Source organism: Oncorhynchus kisutch, linkage group LG26 (genome assembly GCF_002021735.2).
Source record: "Oncorhynchus kisutch isolate 150728-3 linkage group LG26, Okis_V2, whole genome shotgun sequence".
In the NCBI taxonomy this organism is placed as follows: domain Eukaryota; kingdom Metazoa; phylum Chordata; class Actinopteri; order Salmoniformes; family Salmonidae; genus Oncorhynchus; species Oncorhynchus kisutch.
In genome coordinates, this window is record NC_034199.2 from 20927991 (window position 1) to 20952921 (window position 24931).

Consider the following 24931-nt stretch of genomic DNA (forward strand, 5'->3'; position numbering starts at 1 on the left):
GGGCAGTATTGAATTACTTCTGAACTACATTCTAATGTATTGTGTAACTTTTCTATACCATTCTTTATAGTGGTTCACAATTTTGTGGCCCCCTTTAACCATGCATTGGTATCAGAAGGCTGATGGCACTAAGGTGTGATAAGAGTGCTAGCCAAATGACCTGTCTGTAAATGTAAATGTAAAATGAACACTTCTAAAGCATGCTGGATATTATTATAATGAGCTCTGCCCCCCCCCCCCCAAAAAGGCCAATGATAATTCCCAGTGTGCTTTGCAATTGTTAATTTTTACATTGACATTTTGGTCATTTAGCAGACTCTTATCCAGAGTGACTTACAGTCAGTGAATTCAACTAAGGTGGATAAACAACCACATATCACAGTCATTGAAAGTACAATCTTTTTTTTACTGATAATGATGTTTTAGTGAAGGAGTGGTCTTGCTACTCTCTCTCTCTCTCTCTCTCTCTCTCTCTCTCTCTCTCTCTCTCTCTCTCTCTAGGGTACTAGTAATCCTATCTATCTGAGCAGTATAGCATTCTTCCAGGACTCTCTGATCACTCAGCAGACCCAGGTTAAGCTATCTGTGTACGACGTCAAGGACCGCTCCCAGGGCACGGTACGAATTTTCACCCTCAATAACTACTCCAACTCCCCCACTAGAGTCAACTGCCCAAAACCTCACAACCTTCCTAACTCTTCAACCCCCAACTAATCAAACACTCCACTCCCAGATGTACCTGTTGGGGTCAGCCATGTTCCCTGTGAAGGAGCTGCTGCAGGACAAACACCACAGACTCCACCTAACCCTCAGGTAACACACACACATATACACACATATACACACACACTCACACAACCTCCACATACATCCTCAGCTATTGTTAAATAGTAGGGGATGGGCATAAGAGCCTAAGTACTGTAGAGACACCTATTACTGTCTGTCCCCAGGTCAGCGGAGAACGAGCGCATGGGCAACATCACCATCATCGCCTGGCAGATAGAGGAGAGGAGGGAGCAGAGAGCCCCTGTCGCCCGGCAGGACACCATCAATGGCAGGGTGAGTGGCCTGGTCTGGATCTTACTGAGGAAGGAAGACCGTAAGGTCAAAACTTATTAATACCCATATTATCTGATTTGTTTGAAGATGGACCACAGAGTATGTATTGTAGACCTACTTTGTTAAATGTTTGTAGGATTATTTTTTGCACTTTTCCCCCTTTCCTGGCTTACCTGTCTGTGTTCAGATCACTGCCCGGGGCAAGCTAGGGACAACCAAACTGCTTTCACTTGTTTGGTCAGTGACCAAGAAGGACAAGGAGAAAGATTAAATCCACATGGTAGAAATTCAGCCAGTCGGTTCAGGTTACTGTTCAAGTGAAGGGCATCCAGGATGAATCATACAATGAAGATGTCTGTTCCTTTTGTGTTTCTCAGATGGTTCTTCCAGTGGATGATAGCCTGACTGAGTCCGTGAACATCAGGGCCAAGTCTGCGTCTCTGTGCAAAGACACACTGCTGAAGGCTGGTGAGTGTGTGTTCCAGTGTGTGTCAGCGTGTGTTTCTCTATTGGCAAGTGTGTGTTGGTCTGAAAGGGCAATTCCGCCACTTTTCAACCTCATATTAATTATCTCCAGCACCAAAACAGTGTATGTGAAAACAGCACATTTCTATAATCTGTGGTTAAAAAGAAAACAACGGTCCTAAAAAAAATGCTTCTCTGTGACATCACAGGGTAGGATTAAAATTAAAAAATGTAATTAAAAAAATGCAATTTTCAAATCGGGGAATGAGTTTCTAGCCAGAGGGAGGGTATTTCTTGATTGAGACATTTTCACAGACGTGTTCAATCTATCCTCATGCCAGTCTTTAATCCCAACATATTTTAAACTGATCACCATTGTCCCTGTTCCCAAGAGCTCCAAGATAACCTGTCTAAATGACTATCGCCCTTTAGCACTCACATCTGTAATTATGAAGTGCTTTGACAGGCTGGTCATGATACACATCAACACCATCATCCCAGAAACCCTAGACCCACTCCAATTTGCATACCGCCCCAACAGAACCACAGATGATGCAGGCTCTATTGCACTTCACACTGCCCTCTCCCACCTGGACAAGAGGGGAAATAACTATGTGAGAATACTGTTAATGAACTACAGCTCAGCTTTCAACACCATAGTCCCCTCCAAGCTCATCACAAAACTAGGGATTGCAACTAGATCCTGGACTTCCTGACCACGGGCCCAGCCTTCAACACAGGGCCCCATCCCGTGTGCTCAGTCCCATCCCGTACTCCCTGTTCACCCACGACTGCGTGGCCACGCCTGACTACAACACCATCATCAAGTTTGCTGCCGATATGAAGGTGGTAGGCCTGATCACCGACAACGATGAGTCAGCCTACAGGGAGGAGGTCAGAGACTTAGCAGTGTGGTGCCAGGACAACAACCTCTCCCTCAACGTCAGTAAGACCAAGGAACTGATCGTGGACTATAGGAGAAAGAGGGGAGAGCACGTCGCCATCCACAACGGGGCTGTTGTGGAGTGGGTCGAGAGCTTTCCTTGGCGTCCACATCACTAAGGACTTAACATGGTCCACATACACCCCCCACAGCTGTGAAGCGGGCACGGCAGCACCTCTTCCCCCTCAGGAGGCTGAAAAGATTGGGCATGAGCCCTCAGATCCTTAAAAAGTCCAAGAAGCACAAGCATTTCGCTACACTCGCATTAACATCTGCTAACCATGTGTATGTGACAAATAAATTTTGATTTGATTTGATTTGACTGGCTGCATCACCGCTTGGTATGGAAAATGCACCGCCGTTGATCTCAAAGCTCTACAGAGGGTGGTTCGGAGGGTCCAGTACATCACTGGCGGGGGGCAATTACTTTTTCACACAGGGGCATTGGATGTTGTATAACTTTGTTAATGAAGTAAATTAAATAAGTATGTAATTGTTGTTTATTTTTTCATTCAGGTTCCCTTTATCTAATATTAGGTTTCGGTTGAAGATCTGATAACATTCAGTATCCTAAATATGCAAAAATAGAAAAAATTAGAAAGGGGCAAATACTTTTTCACGACACTGTACATACACATTACAGGGATTTGCTGCTGCTACTGTTCTTTATTTTACTATTATTATTATTATATATCCTGATGCCTAGTCACTTTAGCTTGCTTTCATTTACATATCTATCTCAAATACCTTGTACCTCTGCACATTGATCTGGTACTGATACTTCCTGTATGTAGTGCCATTCTTGTGTATTTTATTTTATTTCTCTGTGTTACTATTTTATTTATATTTTAAGACTCTGCGTCGTTGTGAAGGGCTTGTAAGCGAGCATTTCACATTAAAGTCTACACCAGTTGTATTCAGTACGTGTAACAAATCAAATTTGATTTGAGTTGATTCCCACATCACCATGATTCTCAGTGTTAAAAATGATTGTTTTTCAAATGTTTTAACTTTTGATGATGTCATCAGGTAGAACTTTTGAACTATTTCTATTCTACAAAACATAGAAATGTGCTGTTTCACATATGTAGACACTGCTATTGTGCTGGAGATAATGAACATTTGGATGAAAGTGTTGAAATTACCCTTTAAGTGTGTGTTTAAATGAGATAGTATGTATGTCCTTCTCTATTCATAGCATACTCTTAGGTTCTAATTCTCAGAGTAAAAAACTCTACGGACATTATGAAAGCTTAACCAAGTTTAATTCTTCCCAGAAGATCAATACAGCTGCATTCAGACAAAACATGTTTCCACCAACACAAGTATATATACTCCAATTTAGATGCACTCCTCCTTCTCTCCAACCCTTACATCTGTTATGGTTCGACAGGAAGATGAAGTGATGGGGTAATAAACCATTCCTTCTCCCTTAAGGTGACCTGACCTGACCTCAACACCCTTGATGCCTAATCCAAAGTTCTCCACCCATATCACCTATAGCACTCCCTTAACTGCCTCCCCTCTACCCAGCACATTCCAAAGCCATCTGGCTCCTACAGATAACCATTTAACTTCTGATGTCAAAACCAGTCTCTATCACTCAACAGATACTATAGTATTACTTCTGATGTATCATGTCTCTAGTAAAACAATGTTCCAAGTTTAACCCAGAATCTAACAATACAGAGAGTTTACAGATTTAGGAATTATGACTGACTGACACACTGTTTCCCACTGCTGGCTTGCATTTGAAGTTAAGCAGGGTTGGTCCTGGTCGGTCACTGGATGGTAGATCAAATGCTGCTGGAAGTGGTATTGGAGGGCCAGTAGGAGGCACTCTTTCCTCTGATCTAAAAAAAAAGATCCCAATGTTCCAGGGCAGTGATTGGGGACATTGCCCTGTGTAAGGTACTGTCTTTCGGATGGGATGTTAAATGGGTGTCCTGACTCTCTGTGGTCACTAAAGATCCCATGGCACTTATTGTAAGAGTAGGGGGGTCCTGGCTATATTCCCAATCTGGCCCTCATACCATCATGGCCACCTAATCCCCAGCTTCCAATTGGCTCATTCCTCTCCCCTGTAACTATTCCCCAGGTTGTTGCTGTAAATGGGAATGTGTTCTCAGTCAATTTACCTGGTAAAATAAGGGTTAAATCAAATAAATGCATTTAATAAATTATGATTTGAATGATTAATTGATGTATTGACTAGTGTTTTGCTGTGTTGTCAGTGTTTGGGGGCACCATGTCTCGTATGTACCGTTTCCCCACCACGGATGGGAACCACCTACGTATCCTGGAGCAGATGGCTGAGACTGTCCTCTCTCTACACATCCCTCGGCAGTTTGTCAAACTACTGCTGGAGGAGGACGCTGTCAGGTACGCTGCTATACACTGTTAAAATGAAGTGCTTTGTAACACCAAAACTAATTGCAACTGAGCTGCCACCAAGGTGAAGGAGACGAAACATTAACTCTGCTGGAGTATTGAAACATATCATCCTGAGAGGTTTTTAAGCATTACATGACGTGTGTAACAAATCAAATCAAATTAAATGTTATTTGTCACATGCGCCAAATAGAACAGAATAGAACCTTAAATGCTTACTTACAAGCCCCTAACCAACAATGCAGTTCAATAAATAGAATTTACAAAATAAACTAAAGTCCAAAATAAAATAAAAAGTAACACAATAAAATTACATAACAATAACAAGGCTATATACAGGGATTACCGAACCGAGCCAATGTGTGGGGGTACAGGTTAGTCGAGGTAATTTGTAAAGTGACTATGCATAGATAATACACAGCGAGTAGCAGCAGTGTAAAAAGAAGGGGAGAGAACTGTCTATGACTTAGGTGACTGGATTCTTTGACAATTTTTTGGGGCTTCCTCTGACACCACCTAGTATATAGGTCCTGGATGGCAGGAAGCTTGGCCCCAGTGATGTATTGGGCCATACACACTACCCTCTGTAGCGCCTTACGGTCGGATGGCGAGCCAGATGGTGATACCAGATGGGATGCAAACGGTCAGGATGCTCTCGATGGTGCAGCTGTATAACCTTTTGAGGATCTGAGGACCCATGCCAAATCGTTTCAGTTTCCTGAGGGGGAAAAGCTGTTGTCATGCCCTCTTCACGACTGTCCTGGTGAGTTTGGACCAGGATATTTTGTTGGTGATGTGGACACGAAGGAACTTGAAACTCTTTACCCGCTCCACTACAGCCCCCTCGATGTGAATTGGGGTGTGTTCGGCCCTCCTTTTCCTGTTGTCCACGATCAGCTCCTTTGTCTTGCTCACATTTTGGGAGAGGTTTTTGTCCTGGCACAACACTGCCAGGTCTCTGACCTCCTCCCTATAGGGTGTCTCATCATTGTCGGTGATCAGGCCTACCACTGTTGTGTCATCAGCAAACTGAATTAATGATGGTGTTGGAGTCGTGGGTGAACAGGGAGTACAGGAGGGGACTAAGCATGCACACCTGAGGGGCCCCTGTGTTGAGGATCAGCGTGGCAGGTGTGTTGTTACCTACCCTCATCACCTGGATGGCCCATCAGGAAGTCCAGGATCCAGTTGTAGAGGGAGGTGTTTAGTCCCAGGGTCCTTAGCTTAGTGATGAGCTTTGTGGGCACTATGGTGTTGAATGCTGAGCTGTAGTCAATGAACAGCATTCTAACATAGGAGTTCCTTTTGTCCAGGTGGGAAAGGGCAGTGTGGAGTGTGACTGAGATTGCGTCAACTGTGGATATGTTGGGGCGGTATGCAAATTGGAGCGGGTCTAAGATTTCTTGGATGATGGTGTTGATGTGAGCCATGAACAGCCTTTCAAATAACTTCATGGCTACCAACGTGAGTGCTACTGGGCGGTAGTCATTTAGGCAGATTACCTTCAAATTCTTGGGCACAGGGACTATGGTGGTCTGCTTGAAACATGTAGGTATTACAGACTCGGTTCAGGGAGAGGTTGAAAATGTGGGTCTGCGCATGCTCTGGCTTTGTGAATGTTGATCAGTTTAAAGTTCTTGCTCACATCGGCTATGTAAGGCGTGATCACACAGTTGTCTGGAACAGCTGGTGATCTCATGCATGCTTCAGTGTTGCTTGCCTCGAAGCGAGCATAGAAGGCATTTAGCTCGTCTGGTAGGCTTGCTTGAACTGGGCAGCTTGCGGCTGTGTTTCCCTTTGTAATCTGTAATAGTTTGCAAGCTCTGCCACATCCGACGAGCTTCAGAGCCGGTGTAGTAGGATTCAATCTTAGTCCTGTATTGGAGCTTTGCCTGTTTGATGGTTCGATTGAGGGCATAGCGGGATTTCATATAAGCGTCCGGATTAGTGTCCCGCTCCTGAAAGATAATGCCTGGAATATGCCTTTAGCTTGGTGCGGATGTTGCCTGTAATCCATGGCTTCTGGTTGGCATATGTACATATGGTCACTGTGGGGACGACGTCGTCAATGCACTTATTGATGAAGCCGTTGACTTAGGTGCTAAACTCCTCAATGCCACTGGATGAATCACAGAACATATTCCAGTCTGTGCTAGCAAAACAGTCCTGTAGTGTAGCATCCGTGTCATCTTACCACTTCCGTATTGAGCGAGTCACTGGTGCTTCCTGCTTTAGTTTTTGCTTGTAAGCAGGAATCAGGAGGATAGAATTATGGTCAGATTCGCCAAATGGAGGGCGAGAGAGAGCTTTGTATGCGTCTCTGTGTGTGGAGTAAAGGTGGTCTAGGTTTTTTCCCCCTCTGTTTGCACATTTTACCATCTCTGTGACATGCTGGTAGAAATGTGGTAAAATGGATTTAAGTTTCCAGTATTCCAGTCCCCGGCCACTAGGAGCGCCGCTGCTGGATGAGAATGTTCTTGTTTGCTTATGGCCTTATATAGCTCGTTGAGTGTGGTCTCAGTGCCAGCATCGGTTTGTGGTGGTAAATGATGGCTACGAATAATATAGATGAGACTCTCTTGGTAGATAGTGTGGTCTACAGCTTATCATGAGGTACTCTACCTCAGACAAGCAATACCTAGAGACTTCTTTAATATTAGACATCGTCCACTAGTAGTTATTGACAAATACACACCACAGCCCCTCGTCTTACCAGATGTAGCTTATCTGTTCTCCCAATGCGCGGAAAACCCAGCCAGCTCTATATTATCCATGTCATTGTTCAGCCACGACTCTGTGAAACACAAGATATTACAGTGTTTAATGTCCCGTTGGCAGGATAGTCTCGACCGTAGATCATCGAGTTTGTTTTCCAGTGATTGCAGGTTGGCCAATAGAACAGATGGTAATGGCGAATTACTCACTCGCCTACGAATCCTAACAAGGCACCCCGACCCTTGTCCTTGGTATCTCTGCCTTTTCTTCACGCTAATAATGGGGATTTGGGCCTGTTCTCCGGAAAGCAGTATATTCTTCCCGTCTGACTCATTAAAGAAATCTTCCTCCAGTTGGTTGGTGAGTAATTGCTGTTCTGATGTCCAGAAGCTCTTTTCGGTCATAACAGACGGTAGCAGCAACTTTATGTACAAAATAAGTTACAAACAATGCGGAAAAACAAACAAAATAGCAAAGTAGTTAGGAGCCCGTAAAACTGCAGCCATCCCCTCCAGCTCCATTTTTACATTATTATTACACCACTTAATAAAGTGTTTAGAAACACCTTGCCAGGGACTGGGAGCATATACAGTACCAGTCAAAAGTTTGGACACACCTACTCATTCAAGGGTTTTTCTTTATTTTTACTATTTTCTACATTGTAAAAACTATGGAATAACACATATGGAATCATGTAGTAACCCAAAACAAATCAACAAATCAAAATATATTGGAGATTTGAGATTCTTCAAATTAGCCCCCCTTTGCATTGATGACAGCTGTGCACACTCTTGGCATTCTCTCAACCAGTTTCATGAGGAAGGCTTTTCCAACAGTTTTGAAGGAGTTCCCACATATGCTGAGCACTTTTTGGCGGCTTTTCCTTCACTCTGCCTTCCCACTCATCCCAAACCATCTCAATTGAGTTGAGGTTGGGTGATTGTGGAGGCCAGGTCATCCAATGCAGCACTCCGTCATTTTCCTTGGTCAAATAGCCCTTACACAGGCTGGAGGTGTGTTTTGGGTCATTGTCCTCTTGGAAAACAAATGAAAAACAAGCGCAAACCAGATAGGATGGTGTATCGCTGCAGAATGCTGTGGTAACCATGCTGGTTAAGTGTCCCTTGAATTCTAAATAAATCACTGACAGTATCACCAGCAAAGCACCCCTACACCATAACACTTCCTCCTCCATGCTTCACGGTGGGAACCACACATGCAGAGATCATCCGTTCATCTACACTAAGTCTCACAAAGACACAGCGGTTGGAACCAAAAATTTGGACTCATCAGACCAAAATACAGATTTCCACCGTTGTTTCTTGGCCCAAGCAAATCTCTTCTTCTTATTGGTGTCCTTTAGTCTTCTCTGATCAGTTGATGTTGAGATGTGAGAACTCTTACTTGAACTCTGTGAAGCATTTATTTGGGCTGCAATCTGAGGTGCAGTTAACTAATGAACTTACCCTCTGCAGCAGCGGTAACTCTGCGTCTTCCTTTCCTGTGGCGGTCCTCATGAGAGCCAGTTTCATCATAGCGCTTCATGGTTTTTGCTACTGCATTTGAAGAAACAAAGTTCTTGAAATGTTCCATATTGACTGACCTTCATGGCTTAAAGTAATGATGTGCTGTCATTTCTCTTTGCTTGTTTGAGCTGTTCTTGCCATAATATGGACTCTGTCTTTTACCAATCAGGGCAATATTCTGTATACCACTCCTACCTTATCACAGCACAACTGATTGGCTCACATTCATTAAGAAGGAAAGAAATTCCACAAATTAACTTTTAACAAGGCACACCTGTTAATTGAAATGCATTCTGTGTGACTACCTCATGAAGCTGATTGAGAGAATGCCAAGAGTGTGCAAAGCTGTCATCAAGGCAACGGGTTGCTACTTTGAAGAATCTCAAATATAAAATATATTTTGATTTGATTAACACTTTTTTGGGATATAACATTTTTTTGGTTACTACATGATTCTGTGTGTTATGTCATAGTTTTGATGTCTTCACTATTATTATACAATATAGAAAATATTAAAATAAAGAAAAACCCTTGTATCAGTAGGTGTGTTGAAACATTTGACTGGTACTGTACATGTTCATTTAGTGTTTTGATGCTCCCTTTGACATGCACTGAAACCCCAAAAAGTGTTTTCACAACATTCTCTTAAAAACACCAATATTCAGATTGAAGAACCACTTTGGGTTTTTGAGAGGACAGTCATGGCCAAAAGCTTTGAGAATGAAACAAATGTAAAATTTCACAAAGTCTGCTGCCTCAGTTTGTATGATGGCAATTTGCATATACTCCAGAATGTTATGAAGAGTGATCAGAAGAATTGCAATTATTTGCTAAGTCCCTCTTTGCCATGCAAATGAACTGATTCCCCCAAAAACATTTCCACTGCATTTCAGCCCTGCCACAAAAGGATCAGCTGACATCATGTCGGTGATTCTCTCGTTAACACAGGTGTGAGTGTTGACGTGGACAAGGCTGGAGATCACTCTGTCATGCTGATTGAGTTCGAATAACAGACTGGAAGCTTCAAAAGGAGGTGGTGCTTGGAATCATTGTTCTTCCTCTGTCAACCATGGTTACCTGCAGGAAAACACGTGCCGCCATCATTGCTTTGCACAAAAATGGCTTCACAGGCAAGGATATTGCTGCCAGTAAGATTGCACCTAAATCAACCATTTATCAGATCCACAAGAACTTCAAGGAGATCGGTTCAATTGTTGTGAAGAAGGCTTCAGGGCGCCCAAGAAAGTCCAGCAAGCGCCAAGACCGTCTCCTAAAGTTGATTCAGCTGCGGGATCGGGGCACCACCAGTACAGAGCTTGCTCAGGAATGGCAGCAGGCAGGTGTGAGTGCAGCTGCACGCACAGTGAGGCAAAGACTTTTGTAGGATGGCCTGGTGTCAAGAAGGGCAGCAAAGAAGCCACTTCTCTCCAGGAAAAACATAAGTGACAGACTGATATTTTGCAAAAGGTACAGGGATTGGACTAATGAGGACTGGGGTAAAGTCATTTTCTCTGATGAATCCAACTTTCCGATTGTTTGGGGCATCCGGAAAAAAGCTTGTCCAGAGAAGACAAGGTGAGAGCTACCATCAGTCAGTCCTGTGTCATGCCAAAAGTAAAGCATCCTGAGATCATTCATGTGTGGGGTTGCTTCTTAGCCAAGGGAGTGGGCTCACTCACAATTTTGCCTGAGAACACAGCCATGAATAAAGAATGGTACCAACACATCCTCCGAGAGCAACTCCCAACCATCCAGGAACAGTTTGGTGACAAACAATGCCTTTTCCAGCATGATGGAGCACCTTGCCATAGGGCAAAAGTTATAACTGAGTGGCTTGGGGAACAAAACATCAATATTTTGGGTCCATGGCCAGGAAACTCTTCAGACCTTAATCCCATTGAGAACTTGTGGTGAATCCTCAAGAGGCGGGTGGACAAACAAAAACCCACAAATTCTGACAAGCTCCAAGCATCGATTATGCAATAATGGGCTGCCATCAGTCAGGATGTATATTTGTGTCATTCTCAAAACTTTTGGTCACGACTGTACTTATATTTGTCACGTTCGTTGTATGGAGGAGACCAAGGCGCATGTGTGTACATACTTATTTTATGAAGAAAACACTAAACAAACTTACAAAAACAACAAAACGAACGCGACGCTATAATATAATAGTGCAGACACAGGCAACTAGGCATAGACAATAACCCACAGAGAACCTAAGGAATATGGCTGCCTAAATATGGTTTCCAATCAGAGACAACGATAAACAGCTGCCTCTAATTGAGAACCAATCTAGGCAACCATAGACATACATAACATCGAGACTAGTGAACACCCCCATAAACATACAAAACCCCTAGACAAGAGGAAAACACAGAAATCACCCTTGTCACACCCTGACCTAACCAAAATAATAAAGAAAACAAAGAATACTAAGGTCAGGGCGTGACAATATTGTTTTTAAACAATTTCTGTGTATCAGAACACTTACATTGGGTCTACATTCAAACACCCTCCAAACACCAGATCTCAGGTTAGGTGCACTACTTTATATAGTTTCATTACACAATAATGGTGTTTTGAGTCTTTTTACTTTTGCAGTGTACTACTTTGTATGTGTGTGTGTGTGTGTGTGTGTGTGTGTGTGTGTGTGTGTGTGTGTGTGTGTGTGTGTGTGTGTGTGTGTGTGTGTGTGTGTGTGTGTGTGTGTGTGTGTGTGTGTGTGTGTGTGTGTGTGTGTGTGTGTGTAGGGTGTGTGAACTGGAGGAGTTGGGGGAGCTGTCTCCATGTTGGGAAAACCTGAGGAGGGAGATTATTGCTCAGTACCAGACCATCATCCTCACCTACCAGGAGACCATCGGCGACCTACACGAATATAAAGGTTAGCGCCATACTTTATAGAACATTACACCAACATACCAGAATACATACCAATCCTGCTAGACTGCACCTAAACATTTTAAAACATATTACTAATATCAGTGTTGTTAGTATAAGTGATAACAACACCGCAATCAGTGGCGATTTTAGCATGTAAATCTTGGGGGGAGCCTTGTCTCAGTGAAACAGTTAATTCAGCCTCATTTATTGCCTTTTAAAAAACATAGCTGATATGGCTGACAAATGTTTTTTTTATGACAATTAAGATGTACAAATTATAGCACAAGCAGATAAGAGGCAATCCCTTATTTCGATTAAGACATTAATGAGCGAGCTAGGACGGACGTAGTCAATATAACTATTTGTTCAGCACTTTTGAAATGTACACCGACAGAATTCAAAACATGGGCTGTTCTTACATTATTCTCCCTGTACAACAAGTCAGAACTGTAGGATAAATAAAGGGGGCATTTTAGCAGACAATGAAAGCTCTTACAATATTCGATGATTACATTTCTTTAAAACAGGTTATAGCCTGCATATGCACCACCAAGTCAGAACAGTAGGTGAAATTAAGAGGCGTAAATATAGGAAATTATTAGGGTGAGGCACATGGGCTACTAACAGTTTACTACACAACATACACTTTGTATTACTTTATTAGCTACAGTATACATATCTCCCTGGTATATTACATAATTTATGCAGTAGAATACAATACAATACATTTTTGGACTCACCTTGTGATGTGCTCACTTGAACAGGAAGGTGGCGCAGAGGTCCTTCATGGGAAAATGTTGTCATCAAAGTCTGGCATTCTCTGGATTTATGGTGCTTTCAAAACAACTGGGAACTCGAGAAAAAAAACAAGGTTGAAAAAAAAACATGATGACGTCATTGATCTTCAGGTCGTAGCTCTAGAAAGAGGCCGGATTTACAATTCCGAATTTAAAATGTATTTTCCCAGTCAGAGCTCGTTTATTTCCAACTTCCCAGTTGTCTTGAACTCACTGAAGTCACATTTTCGCAGTACGAGATAACAGTTGTTTTGAGCGCAGCACAAATCATGCTTCATTGACAGCATGGCCAATGTTGAATGTTTATCATTTTAAACTTGGAAAAGAGACCCTTAATCCCAGATTTGGGACCACACAGCCACTCCACTGAATAGCAGGCTAGTGATTGCTTTGCAATTTTTGCAGTTAGCCACTGTCACTGATTCCTTCCAAACCACTCATTGTTGAATTTGCGATTTCCAACTTGTTGTGTAATGTTTATGTCCAATGGCCGATGAGCACTGATACGTTTTATCTTCATTATTTATCTTCATATGACAAGGATTAAAAAGGATTTGCCAGCAGATTGACTTGATTCATGATGATGACTGCTAGCTAAGATTCTGAAAGTATGATGTTAACATGATCAGCCCAATCAAAGCTATTGTACATATGAAGTGATTTGACGTCATTTTATCTGTGGCCATTGACCCTATGCCTTCTTGGATGGGCACTTCTAATGTAACTCTATGGCATCACCCAAGGGGCTAGAATATTCTAGCTCTCCCCTTGACTTGGCGGTGATGTAGTTTCCCCATGAGTGACAGAACACTGAGCCAATCACGGTGCAACACTCCGTATTTTCTGCTGGCTTGCCCCACCACTACAGAAAGCACTGAGATAGGCTGAAACACCTGCATTTTGGAGCTGCCTTTGCCCAACCTGCCCTGAATGACGGGTCGCCACTGACTGCAATGATTAGCCCTATAAATGGCATGCCAAATTCATAGTATTTTATATGAACTTTTACATTTGGTCATCTAACATATTCATAACATAAATAAAAAAGACAATGTCCAAATGTTAAAGTTTATTTAAAATATAATGAATTTCAGGTACAATTTATAGGGCTATGCAATGACATGCTACAACATGTCACTACAGATATATCAGAAACCTGCTTCATTAGCACTGTTAGCACTATAATATAATATTTAATATCACTAATGCGTCAGTAACATACAGAAAGAGACCATCAGCAACATGCAAAAGTACAATAGTTGGCATCATCATAACATATCCATCCTACTCCTCTTCCAGGTCCCTCCTTTAAGTCCAGTACTCTGAAAGCAGAGAAGAAGCTGGAGTTCATCCCCACTAACCTGCACGTCCAGAGGATGAGAGTACAAGGAGAGTCTGGCTATGGTAGGGGACCTGTTATATCTATCAGTCTCTATGGTAGGGGACCTGTTATATCTATCAGTCTCTATGGTAGGGGACCTGTTATATCTATCAGTCTCTATGGTAGGGACCTGTTATATCTATTGGTCTCTATGGTAGGGGACCTGTTATATCTATCAGTCTCTATGGTAGGGACCTGTTATATCTATTGGTCTCTATGGTAGGGGACCTGTTATATCTATCAGTCTCTATGGTAGGGGACCTGTTATATCTATCAGTCTCTATGGTAGGGACCTGTTATATCTATCAGTCTCTATGGTAGGGGACCTGTTATATCTATCAGTCTCTATGGTAGAGGACCTGTTATATCTATTGGTCTCTATGGTAGGGGACCTGTTATATCTATCAGTCTCTATGGTAGGGGACCTGTTATATCTATCAGTCTCTATGGTAGAGGACCTGTTATATCTATTGGTCTCTATGGTAGGGGACCTGTTATATCTATCAGTCTCTATGGTAGAGGACCTGTTATATCTATCAGTCTCTATGGTAGGGGACCTGTTATATCTATCAGTCTCTATGGTAGGGGACCTGTTATATCTATCAGTCTCTATGGTAGGGGACCTGTTATATCTATCAGTCTCTATGGTAGGGGACCTGTTATATCCATCAGTCTCTATGGTAGGGGACCTGTTATATCTATCAGTCTCTATGGTAGGGGACCTGTTATATCTATCAGTCTCTATGGTAGGGGACCTGTTATATCCATCAGTCTCTATGGTAGGGGACCTGTTATATCTATCAGTCTCTATGGTAGGGGACCTGTTATATCTATCAGTCTCTATGGTAGGGGACCTGTTATATCCATCAGTCTCTATGGTAGGGGACCTGTTATATCTATCAGTCTCTATGGTAGGGGACCTGTTATATCTATCAGTCTCTATGGTAGGGGACCTGTTATATCTATCAGACTCTATGGTAGGGGACCTGTTATATCTATCAGTCTCTATGGTAGGGGACCTGTTATATCTATCAGTCTCTATGGTAGGGGACCTGTTATATCTATCAGTCTCTATGGTAGGGGACCTGTTATATCTATCAGTCTCTATGGTAGGGGACCTGTTATATCTATCAGTCTCTATGGTAGGGACCTGTTATATCTATCAGTCTCTATGGTAGGGGACCTGTTATATCCATCAGTCTCTATGGTAGGGGACCTGTTATATCTATCAGTCTCTATGGTAGGGACCTGTTATATCTATCAGACTCTATGGTAAGGGACCTGTCATATCTATCAGTCTCTATGGTAGGGGACCTGTCATATCTATCAGACTCTATGGTAGGGGACCTGTTATATCTATAAATCTCTATGGTGGGGAACCTTATATGTCTATCAGTCTCTATGGTAGGGAACCTTATATCAAATCAAATTTAAAATCAAATGTATTTATATAGCCCTTCATACATCAGCTGATATCTCAAAGTGCTGTACAGAAACCCAGCCTAAAACCCCAAACAGCAAGCAATGCAGGTGTAGAAGCACGGTGGCTAGGAAAAACTACCTAGAAAGGCCTAAACCTAGGAAGAAACCTAGAGAGGAACCAGGCTATGAGGGAGTGGCCAGTCATATATCTGTCAGTCTCTATGTCCTTTATATCCATCATTATATCCATCTGGTTCAATGTAATTCTCCACAGCAAGCATGTTTATATCTGTCTAAAAGTGCTCTCTACCCCTTCAACTTCCTCTCCTCTCCCTCCTCCCCCCTCTCTCCCATCTCTCCTCTCCCTCCTCCCTCTTCCTCCCTCCATCTCCCTCTCCATCTCCCTTCCTCTCCTCTCCCAGACAGGACCTATGACGTAGTGACTATAGGTGCCCCAGCAGCCCACCACCAAGGCTTTAAGCACTGTGGTCTTCGGAAACTCATCCACAAGTTTGAGGAGGCTAGGAAACAGTGAGACCATATTTTCTTGAGCATATGGTTGGGGGACCGGAACAGCATTTTGAATCATTTATACACTGCAAATTCACCACAAAAAGCTCAAACAAATATAGTATTTGACAAAAACATTTAAAAAAAACTTTTATTATATTGGAATATGATCACATATGACTCTTTATTTATGCATGGGAATATTTGGGAACAGATTTCCTAAATTAAAATAACTGACCTGATTTCCCAGTGATTTTACAGTCTTTTATGTCCAACAGCGAAAATGTGTATTAATATTTATTTGCTTAGAAAACTTGGGAAGCCAAATAAAATCGATTGGGAAACCCTGCTATAGATACATCAGTTCATGATTTAAATGTTATCATTCATTGAGATTTCTAACCTTTGATTGAAATGTCTCCTTTTTGCTTGCTTTCTGATCAGCGCATATGAGGAGGAATGGTGAGATCTGTCACCTGCTCCGTTTATGTGTGCAGTATCAGTGGATGTGTTTGTTTGTGTTCTGTATTACATCGTTTTAAACCAGCACATTTTCACCCTGATCTCTCTCTCTCTCTTTCTTTCTCTCCCTCTCTCACACACACACATATAAACACACACCTACCAGCAGTGCTGGGTCTGGCTCTAAGCTGGTGACCTACCTGCCTCAGGATGTGGTAAGAGCGAAGGAGCTGATTGGTCAGATCAACACCTTGAAGACCCAGGTGTGCTACTACACCGAACGTTTGTCCCGCGCTGCCAAGGAACGCTCAGCAAATGCTCTGGAGAGAACCCTCGCCATCCTCTCTGAGAAGGTATGAGAGGGGTAGAGAGGGAGGCAGGCAGGGAGGGAGAAGGAGGGAGGGGGAAGACAGAGGGGAGAGAAGCATTGAAACATGTATCTATCTATACAATCAATATGTATTTCACTGTATTAATACACACTATTATGTATCCCTTGTCTCTTCCTCTCCCTGTCTCTCTTCAATCTCTCCCCTCTCCCTGTCACTCTTCCATCTCTCTCATCCTCTCCCTGTCTCTCCTCCATCTCTCTCCTCCTCTCCCTGTCTCTCTTCAATCTCTCCCCTCTCCCTGTCACACTTCCATCTCTCTCATCCTCTCCCTGTCTCTCCTCCATCTCTCTCCCCTCTCCAGACTCGTCAGTTGGTGACAGTTTGTGACTCTAAGCTGCTGTCCTCTGCCATCCTGGCCCTCTCTGCTGCCCGTCCAGAATGCATTTCCCAGAAGGGCACTCCCTCCCCCTCATCCCTCACTCCTTCACCCTCTCCATCCCGCTCTCCCTCTCGCCACACTACCTCCCCCTCTCACCACTCTACCTCCCCCTCTCGCCACTCTACCTCCCCCTCTCGCCACTCCATCTCCCCTCGCCACTCCGTATACCAGGAAGGAGAGGGGGGGAGAGACAAGCGTTCCTCCCTACAGGCTGACTGGCATGAGGAGAACTGGGTAGGATGACATTGATATATTTTGTTTAAGAATTGAGAATAACAACAATATTGTATAGAATTTATATAGAAAGTGTATTTCATATTTAATCTTTCATCCTTCTCACTTTCTGTCGCTCTCAACCCCCCTTCAGGAGAAGGTATGGTTGAATGTGGATAAGAGTCTGGACTGTGTGATCCAGAGGGTGGACAGACTGCTGGCCAAAGACAGGATGCAGAGTGACAGCAGCAGTGAGGATGTGTTCCTGGACGTTCAGCAGCAGACCAATGCCACTACTAAGAAAGGTAAACACGCTGCAGCAGACCAATGCCACTACTAAGAAAGGTAAACACGCTGCAGCAGACCAATGCCACTACTAAGAAAGGTAAACACGCTGCAGCAGACCAATGCCACTACTAAGAAAGGTAAACACGCTGCAGCAGACCAATGCCACTACTAAGAAAGGTAAACACGCACGCACTGAAATGAAATGAGGCAGCTGTTAAAGTAAAATAGGTAAACTGATTGATTGGTTAATTGTTTTTTTTTTATGTATTGTTTAGTTGATTGACTGGTTTATTGGTTGATTAATGTAGTGTTTAATTTATTGACTGGTTAATGAATGTATTGTTTAGTTGGTTGATTGGTTGATTAATGTATTGTTTAGTTGGTTGATTGATTGATTGATTGATTGATTGATTGGTTGATTAATGTATTGTTTAATTGGTTGACTGGTTGAGTGGTTGATTAATGTATTATTTAATTGGTTGATTGGTTGATTGGGTCAGGGGATAAAAGGGAATGTGTGTGAATCCCTTGAGGTATCCATGGAAACAGAGAAGCCTTCTGGATACACCCAGAATCATCATCTTCATCTCCTTCTTCTTCTCTTCCTCCATCATCATCATCCTCATTGTCATCATTCCCTAATCTGACCATCACATGTCAGTCAAACCATGAAAGACAACAGCACTGTAGGTTCATGTCCAGTTTGACTCCTCCATATTGTAATATTGTTCTGTATTATTCTTTAACTAGCAGACATGCATTCACAAATGCACACATCACTCTGTCTTTAAAATAAATATGTTATTATTATCTCCCCTTCAGACAGCAGCCCAGATGTAGAAAAGGAAAAGCCCTCCCCAGGTAAGAACAATAATGTGTGTGTGTGTGTGTGTGTGCGTGTGTATAGATATACTGTATAACCTCTCTCCTTTCTCTACCAGGTGAATGGAGTGAGGCCTTGTACCCCCTCCTGACCACCCTGTCAGAGTGTGTGTCTCTGATGAGTGACAAGGCTAAGAAGTCCATGGTGTTCCTCCTAATGCAGGACAGTGCTCCCACCATTGCCATGAACCTCACGCTACAGTACAGGAGAGATGTGGTCTTCTGCCAGACGGTGGGTTTACACACACACACACACACACACACACACACACACGCACAGAGATGCACACAAAGATGCGTTCACACACATGTACACAGATACGTGTGCACGCGCACACACACACACGATTATATTAGTATGAATGATGTTCTACATCGGACATTAATAGTTGTATAGATTATGAATAGTTGTATTGGTGATTATATTGATGATGAATAGTTGTATTGGTGATTATATTGATGATGAATAGTTGTATTGGGGATTATATTGATGATGAATAGTTTTATTGATGATGAATAGTTGTATTGATGATGAATAGTTGTATTGGGGATTATATAGATGATGAATAGTTGTATTGGTGATTATATTGATGATGAATAGTTGTATTGGTGATTATATTGATGATGAATAGTTGTATTGGGGATTATATTGATAATGAATAGTTTTATTGATGATGAATAGTTGTATTGATGATGAATAGTTGTATTGGTGATTATATAGATGATGAATAGTTGTATTGGTGATTATATAGATGATGAATAGTTGTATTGATGATGAATAGTTGTATTGATGAAGAATAGTTGTATTGATGATGAATAGTTGTATTGATGATGAATAGTTGTATTGGTGATGAATAGTTGTATTGGTGATTATATAGATGATGAAGAGTTGTATTGATGATGAATAGTTGTATTGGTGATTATATTGATGATGAATAGTTGTATTGGTGATGAATAGTTGTATTGGTGATTATATAGATGATGAATAGTTGTATTGGTGATGAATAGTTGTATTGGTGATTATATAGATGATGAATAGTTGTATTGGTGATTATATTGATGATGAATAGTTGTATTGATGATTATATAGATGATGAATAGTTGTATTGATGATGAATAGTTGTATTGGTGATTATATAGATGATGAATAGTTGTATTGTTGATTATATAGATGATGAATAGTTGTATTGTTGATTATATAGATGATGAATAGTTGTATTGATGATGAATAGTTGTATTGGTGATGAATAGTTGTATTGGTGATTATATAGATGATGAATAGTTGTATTGATGATGAATAGTTGTATTGGTGATGAATAGTTGTATTGGTGATTATATAGATGATGAAGAGTTGTATTGATGATGAATAGTTGTATTGATGATTATATAGATGATGAATAGTTGTATTGATGATGAATAGTTGTATTGATGATGAATAGTTGTATTAGTTATTATATTGATGATGAATAGTTGTATTGGTGATTATATAGATGATGAATAGTTGTATTGGTGATTATATAGATGATGAATAGTTGTATTGGTGATTATATAGATGATGAGTAGTTGTATTGTTGATTATATAGATGATGAATAGTTGTATTGATGATGAATAGTTGTATTGATGAAGAATAGTTGTATTGATGATGAATAGTTGTATTGATGATGAATAGTTGTATTGGTGATGAATAGTTGTATTGGTGATTATATAGATGATGAAGAGTTGTATTGATGATGAATAGTTGTATTGGTGATTATATTGATGATGAATAGTTGTATTGATGATGAATAGTTGTATTGATGAAGAATAGTTGTATTGATGATGAATAGTTGTATTGATGATGAATAGTTGTATTGGTGATGAATAGTTGTATTGGTGATTATATAGATGATGAAGAGTTGTATTGATGATGAATAGTTGTATTGGTGATTATATTGATGATGAATAGTTGTATTGGTGATGAATAGTTGTATTGGTGATTATATAGATGATGAATAGTTGTATTGTTGATTATATAGATGATGAATAGTTGTATTGATGATGAATAGTTGTATTGGTGATGAATAGTTGTATTGGTGATTATATAGATGATGAATAGTTGTATTGGTGATGAATAGTTGTATTGGTGATTATATAGATGATGAATAGTTGTATTGGTGATTATATTGATGATGAATAGTTGTATTGATGATTATATAGATGATGAATAGTTGTATTGATGATGAATAGTTGTATTGGTGATTATATAGATGATGAATAGTTGTATTGTTGATTATATAGATGATGAATAGTTGTATTGTTGATTATATAGATGATGAATAGTTGTATTGATGATGAATAGTTGTATTGGTGATGAATAGTTGTATTGGTGATTATATAGATGATGAAGAGTTGTATTGATGATGAATAGTTGTATTGATGATTATATAGATGATGAATAGTTGTATTGATGATGAATAGTTGTATTGATGATGAATAGTTGTATTAGTTATTATATTGATGATGAATAGTTGTATTGGTGATTATATAGATGATGAATAGTTGTATTGGTGATTATATAGATGATGAATAGTTGTATTGGTGATTATATAGATGATGAGTAGTTGTATTGTTGATTATATAGATGATGAATAGTTGTATTGATGATGAATAGTTGTATTGATGATGAATAGTTGTATTGATGATGAATAGTTGTATTGGTGATTATATAGATGATGAATAGTTGTATTGATGAAGAATAGTTGTATTGATGATGAATAGTTGTATTGATGATGAATAGTTGTATTGGTGATGAATAGTTGTATTGGTGATTATATAGATGATGAAGAGTTGTATTGATGATGAATAGTTGTATTGGTGATTATATTGATGATGAATAGTTGTATTGATGATGAATAGTTGTATTGATGAAGAATAGTTGTATTGATGATGAATAGTTGTATTGATGATGAATAGTTGTATTGGTGATGAATAGTTGTATTGGTGATTATATAGATGATGAAGAGTTGTATTGATGATGAATAGTTGTATTGGTGATTATATTGATGATGAATAGTTGTATTGGTGATGAATAGTTGTATTGGTGATTATATAGATGATGAATAGTTGTATTGTTGATTATATAGATGATGAATAGTTGTATTGATGATGAATAGTTGTATTGGTGATGAATAGTTGTATTGGTGATTATATAGATGATGAAGAGTTGTATTGATGATGAATAGTTGTATTGATGATTATATAGATGATGAATAGTTGTATTGGTGATTATATAGATGATGAATAGTTGTATTGGTGATTATATAGATGATGAATAGTTGTATTGGTGATTATATTGATGATGAATAGTTGTATTGGTGATTATATAGATGATGAATAGTTGTATTGATGATGAATAGTTGTATTAGTTATTATATTGATGATGAATAGTTGTATTGGTGATTATATAGATGATGAATAGTTGTATTGGTGATTATATAGATGATGAATAGTTGCATTGGTGATTATATAGATGATGAATAGTTGTATTGGTGATTATATAGATGATGAATAGTTGTATTGGTGATTATATAGATGATGAATAGTTGTATTGGTGATTATATAGATGATGAATAGTTGCATTGGTGATTATATAGATGATGAATAGTTGTATTGGTGATGAATAGTTGTATTGATGATGAATAGTTGTATTGGTGATTATATAGATGATGAATAGTTGTATTGGTGATTATATAGATGATGAATAGTTGTATTGGTGATTATATAGATGATGAATAGTTGTATTGGTGATTATATAGATGATGAATAGTTGTATTGGTGATTATATAGATGATGAATAGTTGTATTGGTGATTATATAGATGATGAATAGTTGTATTGGTGATTATATAGATGATGAGTAGTTGTATTGGTGATTATATAGATGATGAATAGTTGTATTGGTGATTATATAGATGATGAATAGTTGTATTGGTGATTATATAGATGATGAATAGTTGTATTGGTGATTATATAGATGATGAATAGTTGTATTGGTGTTTATATAGATGATGAATAGTTGTATTGGTGATTATATTGATGATGAATAGTTGTATTGGTGATTATATAGATGATGAATAGTTTTAATGGTGTTTCCCCTTTTGTAGCTGTCAGCTCTGATCTGTGGTTTCATCATCAAGCTGAGGAACTGTCTCCATGACGATGGCTTCCTTAGGCAGCTCCACATCATCGGCCTGCTAGTCCAGTATGAGGGCCTGCTCAGCACCTACGGTAACCTGCTGACTGTGTGTGTGTGTGTGTGTGTGTGTGTGTGTGTGTGTGTGTGTGTGTGTGTGTGTGTGTGTGTGTGTGTGTGTGTGTGTGTGTGTGTGTGTGTGTGTGTGTGTGTGTGTGTGTGTGTGTGTGTGTATGTGTATTCTTGTGTTTATGTCTTAGAATACACACACAAATATGTTGATTTGATATACATTATTTATAGATTTTCAAATAGACAACTGAAACCTACTCTTACCCGTTACTCTCTGCAATCTCAAAGGGGAGGAGCTGGCCATGTTGGAGGACATGAGTGTTGGTGTGATGGACCTGCGAAACGTCACTTTTAAGGTTACCCAGGCAACCTCGGTCTTCGGCCCAGATATGTTGCCTGTCATCACCGGGAACCGGGACGGCTTCAACGTCAGGGTTCCGTTACCAGCAGCGATGTTTGATGCGTTGCCGCGGGAAATCCAGAATGGAATGCTGCTGAGGGTTCAGCCTGTTCTCTTCAATGTGGGAATCAATGAACAACAGACGCTAGCCGAGAAGTGAGTAAACGAGAGAGGAGAGATGAGGAGAGACGAGGAAAGGGGAGGAAAGAAGAGTGGGAGAGGTTATAAGTGGATTGAAGGAGATACGGGATAAGAGGAGAGATGGAGGTAGGAGAGGACAGCAGCGCAATGGAAGAGAGAGGGTAGTCAGGAGGTGTGTTACCATGGCAATAGCAGCCAGCTGACATTTGTGGTAATACCATATAAGTGATGATGGTTACCTCGAATAATCACGAGCATCTGGTTATTGTGTGTTTTCGAAGTGTGTTTATTAGATTTGCCACTACAAACTAGAGATGATTGTAAAAAACGCTATGGTAATTCCTCAACGATGCCAATGATGGAGACTGTGAGAACATTAGGTCTACTCCCTATAGACTGTAAGAAATTCTGATGTGTTGTAGCTTTGCTTAATGAGCAGTACAATTCCCCCTGAAAAAAAATCCAATCTGTCTGTCTGTCCATCTATGTGTCTATAGGTTTGGAGACACGTCTCTTCAGGAGGTGATTAACATGGAGAATATGGCTCGACTCAGCTCATACTATGACCAGTTTAAAGAGGTCCTACCTGAGGACTGTGAGTCACACAGCCTCATCTTAACCTCAACCCCTAATAAAATGGTAAACAACCTGGTTCTTAAAATGTACGTCAGTGCAATGATACTCCTCTCTCCTCTCTCTCTCCAGGCCTCCCTTGTATCCGTAGTCAGACCAGCCTGCCTGAGCTGCTAAAGCTGCTGAGTCAGAACATCAACGCCAGGAAGAGCAAGAACGTAGAGATCCTGTGGCAGGCAGCGGAGGTAGAGACATTCTCTCCTTCTTCTCTTTCTCTCTCTCCACAATACACTTCTATCGCGTCTGCCTGACACTCTATACTTCCCCATTCCTTCCTCTACTCTCTATGTTCCTCTCCTCACCCGTTTTCCTCTGCCCCCCTCTTCTTTCTCTCTCTCTCTCTCTCCCTGTCTCTCCCTCCCCAGGCTTGTCGGCGTCTGAACGGAGTGCGTTTTACCAGCTGTAAGAGTGCTAAAGACCGTACAGCCATGTCTCTAACCCTGGAGCAGTGTCTCATCCTACAGCAGGAGCACGGACTGGCCCCACAGGTCTTCTCCCAGGCCCTCGACTGCATGCGCAGGTCAGCTGGCCACACAACTGCCTGAACAAAACGAGACAAGATGTAGCGTTTATCATGTCAAATTTGAGGAAAGGAAGAATTATGTCAATGTTTATAATAACTTAATATTTTCATATACCCTCTAACTCATCTCCTTTTACCTTTTAACCAATCACTCCCTCTTTTCTCCTCTCCTTTTCTCTTCTCTCCTCCCCTCCCCTCTCCTTCTCTCTCCTCCTCTTCCCCTTTCCTTCTCTCCTCTCCTTCTCTCTCCTCTACTTTACCCTCCCTTCCTCTCTCTTCTCAT

General features: G+C 40.8%; 1 protein-coding gene across 18 annotated transcripts in view; it reads left to right on the plus strand.

Annotated features, from left to right (window-relative positions):
- The window catches only part of LOC109871185 (inositol polyphosphate-4-phosphatase type I A), a 49451-nt gene that overhangs the window by 22642 nt on the left and 1878 nt on the right, over positions 1–24931 (plus strand). For 7 of the 18 annotated variants that reach the window (XM_031805873.1, XM_031805878.1, XM_031805879.1 and 4 more), the window contains 20 exons: positions 502–618; positions 734–813; positions 951–1059; positions 1437–1527; positions 4702–4849; positions 11853–11983; positions 14079–14183; positions 16005–16113; positions 16537–16554; positions 16721–16907; positions 17248–17559; positions 17693–17843; positions 18360–18512; positions 18649–18687; positions 18768–18940; positions 22851–22974; positions 23240–23507; positions 23990–24087; positions 24198–24310; positions 24491–24645. In XM_031805873.1, coding sequence (XP_031661733.1) covers positions 502–618; positions 734–813; positions 951–1059; positions 1437–1527; positions 4702–4849; positions 11853–11983; positions 14079–14183; positions 16005–16113; positions 16537–16554; positions 16721–16907; positions 17248–17559; positions 17693–17843; positions 18360–18512; positions 18649–18687; positions 18768–18940; positions 22851–22974; positions 23240–23507; positions 23990–24087; positions 24198–24310; positions 24491–24645 — 2681 coding nt within the window. The remainder of the gene's footprint in view (positions 1–501; positions 619–733; positions 814–950; positions 1060–1436; positions 1528–4701; positions 4850–11852; positions 11984–14078; positions 14184–16004; positions 16114–16536; positions 16555–16720; positions 16908–17247; positions 17560–17692; positions 17844–18359; positions 18513–18648; positions 18688–18767; positions 18941–22850; positions 22975–23239; positions 23508–23989; positions 24088–24197; positions 24311–24490; positions 24646–24931) is intronic. The other 11 variants (XM_031805887.1, XM_031805888.1, XM_031805889.1 and 8 more) reach the window with 5 other exon arrangements.